Source organism: Chiloscyllium plagiosum, unplaced genomic scaffold (genome assembly GCF_037043375.1).
Source record: "Chiloscyllium plagiosum isolate Xiang-an unplaced genomic scaffold, Cpla_swu_hap1 HiC_scaffold_40, whole genome shotgun sequence".
Classification (NCBI taxonomy): Eukaryota; Metazoa; Chordata; class Chondrichthyes; order Orectolobiformes; family Hemiscylliidae; genus Chiloscyllium; species Chiloscyllium plagiosum.
Window position 1 is genome coordinate 9,710,132 of NW_028270178.1, and position 8,520 is coordinate 9,718,651.

General features: G+C 48.0%; 1 protein-coding gene across 1 annotated transcript; it reads left to right on the forward strand.

Moving 5' to 3' along the window:
• Positions 1–494: 494 nt before the first annotated feature.
• LOC122544270 (cardiotrophin-like cytokine factor 1) lies at positions 495–3,827 on the forward strand. The gene is made up of 2 exons (XM_043683345.2): positions 495–836; positions 2,759–3,827. The coding sequence occupies exon 2, from the start codon at positions 2,759–2,761 to the stop codon at positions 3,242–3,244; it is 486 nt and encodes a 161-aa protein (XP_043539280.1). The 5' UTR covers positions 495–836; the 3' UTR covers positions 3,245–3,827.
• Positions 3,828–8,520: the final 4,693 nt, after the last annotated feature.

Sequence of the window (8,520 nt, forward strand, 5' to 3'; positions counted from 1 at the left end):
CGGTGCTCAGTGGTTCATGTTTGAGGTTCACGTTGTGGGGTTTGGGGGTGATCCAGCTCGCTGAAAATCAACCTCTGCTATTTCCCAAGCTATCACAAAAGGTTACATTTTTAAAATAAGTTCACAAAGCACCCAAAAAAATTTGTGTTTTCAGACTCAGGCTGACAGGACTCACAGAATCAGACTTCTGACCTCAACAAGAATCACTATTTATTACAGGTCAATAGATTCTATAAGCAGTTAAAGAATTATATCAATTCAAGTACAAATTAAAACTATAAATCCTTTATAAATTAATCCTTCCGCACAGACAAACATAAACTGGGGGAAAACATATGGGCAGCAGGGAAATTGGGAAAACAGTCTTTGTTCACAAGACCTGTTGGCTCGGTTAATGCTTATTCAAAGGTTTTTGCATTAGCATTTGTTTCTGGTTGCAAAAGGCAGACTGTAGCTGATTCACTTATGTAGTGAGTTCTCTGACTTATCCAATTCAGACTTACAACTTGCAGCATCTGGAGAAGGAGTAATAAGCTGGTTTTTAAAATCAGGATTAAAGTGGCTTACTGCAGGGAACTGAGAGTGAGTGTGTTTTGGCTGCTGCAGACCTGCTGGTTTCTCCTCAATCTGACCTCGCTTCTCTCTGTCTTATTCACAGCCCAAACTATTCAGCTACCTGACAACCAATCACATGGTTGTTAGCGGGCAGAGGACCTTTCTCATTGAAACCTGGCCACTAATCTACACCAATCAGCTTCACTTGTAAACCACTTCTCAGCTCCAGTTCGTCTGCACGTTGCTGGGACCCACAGCTCCAGAAACAGGATTCACAAAAGGTATCAAATTCCTTACTTTCAGAAGTTGTAGCCATCCTTGTACATCCCTAGGTTTCAAAATAGCTGTTTTGCATTTCAAACCAGCTTTATAACGCACAAAAGTAAAATGACAAAGCCTTCAGTGTTTGGGTTTCAGGGTTCAGTGTTCAAGGTATAGAGTTTTAACTGCGTGGTTTAGGGTTCAGAGTTGGCTTTTCAGGGTTGACATTTGGTGCTTGGGGTTCAGCGTTTGGTGTCTGGGTTGTGTTTGGTAGTTGGGGTTCAGTGTTTGGTGTTTGGTGAGCAGAGTTCAACATTCAAGGTTCAGTATTAGAGACTGAGGGTTCAATGTTTAGTGCCTAGGATTCAGGTTATGGAGTTTGGGGTTTCTGTTGTGGGGTTTAGGGTTCAGAGTTGTGTGTTTGATGGGGGGGTCAGGGTTTGGTGTTTTATTTCTGTTCAAGGTTCAGGGTTCAGTGTTTAATGTCTGAAGTTCAGGTTGTGGGGTTGCTTCCCCTCTCTGGAGCAGCTCACTGAAAATCAATCCCTACAGTCCCAGAGTCATCACAAAAGGTTACATTTTTAAAAGAAATTTACAAAACCCCAAACTTCCTGTATTTTCAGACTCAGGTTGCAAGAAGCATGGAATCTCAACAAGAATTTATTATAGGTCATTAGATTCTATCTGCAGTTAAAGAATTACATTAAGTACAAATTAAAACTTTAAATATTTTATAAATTAATCTTTCCGCACAGACAAACATAAATGGAGATGAGGGGAGAATATATGGGCAGCAGGGAAATTGGGAAAACAGTCTTTGTTCACAAGACCTGTTGGCTCGGTTAATGCTTATTCAAAGGTTTTTGCATTAGCATTTGTTTCTGGTTGCAAAAGGCAGACTGTAGCTGATTCACTTATGTAGTGAGTTCTCTGAATTATCCAATCCAGACTTACAACTTGCAACATTTTGAGAAGGAATAATAAGCTGGTTTTTAAAATCAGGTTTAAAGTGGCTTACTGCAGGGAACTGAGAGTGAGTGTGTTTTGGCTGCTGCAGACCTACTGGTTTCTCCTCAATCTGACCTCGCTTCTCTCTGTCTTATTCACAGCCCAAACTGTTCAGCTACCTGACAACCAATCACATGGTTGTTAGCGGGCAGAGGACCTTTCTCATTGAAACCTGGCCACCAATCCACACTAATCAACTTATGTCCAGTGTTCAGTATTCAGTTTTTGGGGATCTATCTTCAGGATTTGATATTCGGTTTTTGGAGGTCCTTGTACAGACTTGTATTTCAGAGTATTTGGTTTCAGTGTTCTGAATTCAGTGATCAATGTACAGTGTTTGGAGATCAGTGGTCAGGATTCCAGTCCCGTTTTTGGAGGTCACACTTCAGGCTTGTGTCTCAGAGTTTAGTATTTGGCTTTGTGGTTTATTGGTCAATGTTCAGGGTTCAGAGTTCATTGTTCAGTGTTCAGTCTTCAGTGCTTATGTCTCGGGGTTTGCAGTTCAGAACTTGGGGCTCAACGTTTTGGGTTCAGGTTTTGGAATTTGCTGTTCAAGATTTGGTGTTCAGGTTTTGGTATTTGTGCCTTGAGGTTTAGGATTGGGGTTCAGGCTTTGGGATTGGTTGTTTGGGTTCAGGTTTTAGGGCTCAGAATTCAGAGTTTGGGATTTAGGTTTCAGTGTTTGTATCTTAATGTTCAGGCTTTGGGGTTCAGTGTTTGGAGTTTTCCAGTTTATGGTTCAGTGTTTGGGGGTCTGGGGTTTGTAGTTTAGGGCTCAGGTTTTGGGGTTGAGGGATCAAGTGCGGGGTTCAATGTTTGGTACTCAGTTCGAAGTTTTCGGTTTGGGCTTCAATTCTGGGCTTTGTTGTCTTCAGACACCCCACATCATCCTCTCACCATGTTCTCTCTCCTCACTCCTTGCCCTCCTCTACAGATGGACTACCTGGGCCCACCTTTCGATAACCCGGACTTTGACCCTCCACGGCTGAATCGCACGGAGGCCATTCCCAGTGCCACGCTAGAAGTGAGTGCTTGGAGGAACCTGGGTGACCAACATCGACTAATGGAGAATCTTCGGGCCTACACCCTACTGCTGCGGTGTCTAGGAGACGTAGATCGGGAGCTGACCAACCCCGCCCTGAGGCTCACCTTCCAACACTTCTGTGCCAGCGTCCGAGGACTGACCATCAGCATCTCAGGCCTGGTGACCTCACTGGGCTATCCCGAGCCTACCCTCCTTCCCCCTGCGCACTTGGACAGGGGCTTGTCGCCTGCCCCCAGTGACTTCCTGAAGAAACTTGACCACTTCTGGCTGATGCGGGAGCTGCAGGGCTGGCTACTGCGCTCGGCCAAAGATTTCAATCGCTTAAAGAAACGTCTTGGTGGCTTTGTTACCCATTTGGACTATCGGAGGCCATGATGCGGTGGGAGGGGGGAGATACCCCTCCCTTTTCTCCACTCCCACCCCCAAACCCCACTGCCTTGACCATCCCATTAGTGCCTTATGCTAAAACACATTCCCCACCTCTACCTGTGTCCCTCCTCCTGCCAAACATTCCCTCCTGCTGGATGTGATTACACGAGCGGACAGTATTCATACAATAACCCCCAGTGCACCATTTACTACAATCGGTCCTTTGTGTCCAGGAATACCTTCTCTGCAAACAACAGGAATGTGGTGTGCGTTTGATTCCATTGTGCCTGAAACCCAAGGACTTCCTCTTACTTTCGCCACAGCAAGGCTCAGCCAATCCAGACCAGACTAACTAATTAGCACTCTTCCCTGGGGTGCAAATTGTTTGCTTATTTGATCTTAAACATTCTCAAGTTTATGCTCACGAGTGCAGGATAAGTGCTTCCAAACACTGTGTCGCTTTTCACCAGCCTAACATCTCATCAAAGTGCCTCAAACATCCCATAATGCCTTACACCCACTTGCACCCCTATATTGTTAGGATTACACTCCAATCTTTCCTCAATGAAGAGAAACACAGAGAGAGAGAGCAAGCAAGGAGCAAATTGTCCTTGGCTGATTTCCAGGATGGACGCAGTTCTGAGGGGAGAGGTGGGACCATGGAGGGGGAAAGAGCAGGGGTCTGAATTGTGCAGTTGCGAGGGCAGGAGGGGGTTGTGGCTAAAGAGGTTGATGGGTGGGGGGTTGACACAGCTCATAAAGTTCTTCCGGCTGTTTTCGTTTTGAGAGAAATTTCTATGTGATTTGGCAGTCATGTGAGAGCGGGATAAAGCTAAGCCCTGAGCCTGTTGCCGTTTCACAGGGCAATAAGTCAAAGAGCAGGCAAGGAAGGGCGTGGGCAGCAGATCTTGCCTCCTCCAAACACATTGGGAAGTGCCTGATGATCAGGAAGAAAAAATTGTCTCACAGAGAGGGAGTTACACAATATGGCAGAGGAGGAAAAGCCACTTAGAAATGACAAAGAAAACGGCCATATCGCAATCCATAAAGGTTCAGATAAAATAATGTAGTCCCATCGAGAAATACATTGCTCACAAAACTGGCCACGTAAGGGCATTCAACAGCACAGCCAATGTCAACCCCAATACCAACCAATGGGTTAGTGTGAAAGGGAGGATATCAGCCAGGGTTCCCGCTCCTGATCACTGCCCAGTGATCCCTGGGTTAGAGAGAGAGAGAGAGAGAGAGAGAGAGGGGGGAAATCAGCCAGGGTTCCTGCTCCTGATCATTGTCCAGTGATCCCTGGGTTAGAGAGAGAGAGTGGGGAAATCAGCCAGGGTTCCCGCTCCTGATCACTGCCCAGTGATCCCTGGGTTAGAGAGAGAGAGAGAGAGGGGGGAAATCAGCCAGGGTTCCCACTCCTGATCACTGCCCAGTGATCCCTGGGTTAGAGAGAGAGAGTGGGGAAATCAGCCAGGGTTCCTGCTCCTGATCACTGCCCAGTGATCCCTGGGTTAGAGAGAGAGGGGAAATCAGCCAGGGTTCCTGCTCCTGATCACTGCCCAGTGATCCCTGGGTTAGAGAGAGAGAGGGGGGAAATCTGCCAGGGTTCCTGCTCCTGATCACTGCCCAGTGATCCCTGGGTTAGAGAGAGAGGGGAAATCAGCCAGGGTTCCTGCTCCTGATCACTGCCCAGTGATCCCTGGGTTAGAGAGAGAGGGGGGAAATCAGCCAGGGTTCCTGCTCCTGATCACTGCCCAGAGATCCCTGGGTTAGGGAAGAGAGGAGGGAAATCAGCCAGGGTTCCTGCTCCTGATCACTGCCCAGTGATCCCTGGGTTACAGAGAGAGAGAGAGAGGGGGGAAATCAGCAGGGTTCCTGCTCCTGATCACTGTCCAGTGATCCCTGGGTTAGAGAGAGAGAGAGGGGAAATCAGCCAGGGTTCCTGCTCCTGATCACTGCCCAGTGATCCCTGGGTTAGAGAGAGAGAGAGAGGGGAAATCAGCCAGGGTTCCTGCTCCTGATCACTGTACAGTGATCGATGGGTTAGAGAGAGAGAGGGGAAATCAGCCAGGGTTCCTGCTCCTGATCACAGTCCCTGGGTTAGAGAGAGAGAGAGTGGGGGGAAATCAGCCAGGGTTCCTGCTCCTGATCACTGTCCAGTGATCCCTGGGTTAGAGAGAGAGAGAGAGAGAGAGGGGAAATCAGCCAGGGTTCCTGCTCCTGATCACTGCCCAGTAATCCCTGGGTTAGAGAGAGAGAGAGGGGGGAAATCAGCTAGGGTTCCTGCTCCTGATCACTGCCCAGTGATCCCTGGGTTAGAGAGAGAGAGAGAGATGAGGGGGGAAATCAGCCAGGGATCCTGCTCCTGATCACTGCCCAGTAATCCCTGGGTTAGAGAGGGGGGGGGGGAATCAGCCAGGGTTCCTGCTCCTGATCACTGCCCAGTGATCCCTGGGTTAGAGAGAGAGAGACAGAGAGGAGGGGGGAAATCAGCCAGGGATCCTGCTCCTGATCACTGCCCAGTGATCCCTGGGTTACAGAGAGAGAGAGAGAGAGGGGAATCAGCCAGGGTTCCTGCTCCTGATCACTGTACAGTGATCGATGGGTTAGAGAGAGAGAGGGAAAATCAGCCAGGGATCCTGCTCCTGATCACTGTCCAGTGATCCCTGGGTTAGAGAGAGAGAGGAAATCAGCCAGGGTTCCTGCTCCTGATCACTGCCCAGTGATCCCTGGGTTAGAGAGAGAGAGACGGGGGGGGAAATCAGTCAGGGTTCCTGCTCCGGATCACTGTCCAGTAATCCCTGGGTTAGACAGAGAGAGAGAGAGGGGAAATCAGCCAGGGTTCCTGCTCCTGATCACTGTCCAGTAATCCCTGGGTTAGAGAGAGAGAGAGTGGGAAATGAGCCAGGGATCCTGCTCCTGATCACTGCCCAGTGATCCCTGGGTTACAGAGAGAGAGAGAGAGAGAGGGGGGGGGGGGGGGGAAATCAGCCACGGTTCCTGCTCCTGATCACTGTCCAGTGATCCCTGGGTTAGAGAGAGAGAGAGTGGGAAATGAGCCAGGGATCCTGCTCCTGATCACTGCCCAGTGATCCCTGGGTTAGAGAGAGAGAGAGGGGAAATCAGCCAGGGTTCCTGCTCCTGATCACTGCCCAGTGATCCCTGGGTTAGAGAGAGGGGGGAAATCAGCCAGGGTTCCTGCTCCTGATCACTGCCCAGTGATCACTGGGTTAGAGAGAGAGAGAGAGGGGAAATCAGCCAGGGTTCCTGCTCCTGATCACTGCCCAGTGATCCCTGGGTTACAGAGAGAGAGAGAGAGAGGGGGGGGAAATCAGCCACGGTTCCTGCTCCTGATCACTGCCCAGTGATCCCTGGGTTAGAGTGAGAGGGGAAATCGGCTAGGGTTCCTGCTCCTGATCACTGTTCCTGGGTTAGAGAGAGAGAGAGTGGGAAATGAGCCAGGGATCCTGCTCCTGATCACTGCCCAGTGATCCCTGGGTTAGAGAGAGAGAGAGGAGGGGGGAAATCAGCCAGGGTTCCTGATCCTGATCACTGTCCAGTGATCCCTGGGTTAGAGAGAGAGAGAGAGAGAGGGGGGAAATCAGCCAGGGTTCCTGCTCCTGATCACTGCCCAGTGATCCCTGGGTTCGGGAGAGAGAGGGGGGAAATCAGCCAGGGATCCTGCTCCTGATCACTGACCAGTGATCCCTGGATTAGAGAGAGGGGCAATTAGTCAGGGTTTAATCTCTTGATCATTGTCCAGTGGTCACTGAACTAGAGAGAGAGGAAGAAGGGAAATTAGCGAGAGTTCCTGCTCCTGGTCACCATCCAACGATCCCTGGAGAGAAAGAAAGGAGAGGGGGAACGTTCAGCCCGCAACTCCCCCCCACCCCCCAACCGTTATTTCTTTCCTCTCTCGCAGGGACAGTTATATGATAACACACATATCCTGCAGACTGTAACCGCTCTATGATTAATATTTATTTATTTGAACTGTTATTTAATTTATTTATTACAAAACTTCTAACATGTCATCATAAATAAAGGTGCTAGTTTCAAAAAATATTTACTGAATTGTTCAGCTTTCTGTTTTTTTCAAATCATCAGATCCTGTGCAACTTTCTGAAACACAGGGACAGGAGGAGGTCACTCAGCCCCTTGGACAATTTGTTACAGAGTTTTTAACCATGTATTTCCATGCCTCATTTTTGGAAAGTGAAAGCAAGTTAAAATACATCATATGACTACAGCAAGCTGCAAGAGTACAATGTACAATATGCCCTGGGACCCAACTTCTAATCCCACATGGCAGATGGTGGAAGTTGAATTCAATAAAGATCTGGAATTAAGAGTCTAATGATGACCATGACCTGTTTTCAATTGTCGGAAAAACCGAGCTGAATCACTAAAGTCTTTAAGAGAAGGAAATCCACCATCCTGACCTACCTGTGACTCCAGACCCACAGCAACATGATTGTGCCATAATTGCTCTCTGGGCAATTAGGGGTGAGCAGTAAATGCTGGCTTAACTCACAACATCGCTTTCCATAAATAAATTTTAAAAGTTGTCTTTCTCCAAACATCCCCCCCTTTTATAAAGGGGAAAACAAAAACAACTTGTGGACACCAACATTTTACACTGACATGTTATAGAACATAGAAGCATACAGCCCAGAACAGGCCCTTCGGCCCTCGATGTTGCGCCGACCTGTGAACTAATCTGAGCCCATCCCCCTACACTATCCTATTGTCATCCATGTGCTTATCCAAGGACTGTTTAAATGCCCCTAATGTGGCTGAGTTAACTACACTGGCAGGCAGGGCATTCCACGCCCTTACCACTCTCTGAGTAAAGAAATTGCCTCTAGCATCTGTCTTAAATGTATCACCTCTCAATTTGCAGCTATGCCCCCGCGTACAAGCAGATATCATTATCCTCGGAAAAAGACTCTAATTTATCCAATACACATTATCTCTAATGCCAACTTGCTTTCACATTACACCAAATTCTGTTCATTTCAGTCAGTCCTACTTTCATCAGTCTCTACACATGCCTTTCATGAGTTATCTCTAAAGTCTTGGTTCTTCTGATGATATGCATGATAATTTTTATTGGCAGTTGGTCTGGAATTAGCTGAATCCATCTCTACGGAACCTCGATGCCAAGGTGACAGCTTTATCAGAGCAGGACTCGCCTTTTAGATTGAGTATCTGGATTGTAGGAGGTTTCTCCACTGCCAGTGGCTGACCTCTGTACTTCAGCCACTTCCTACAGCATT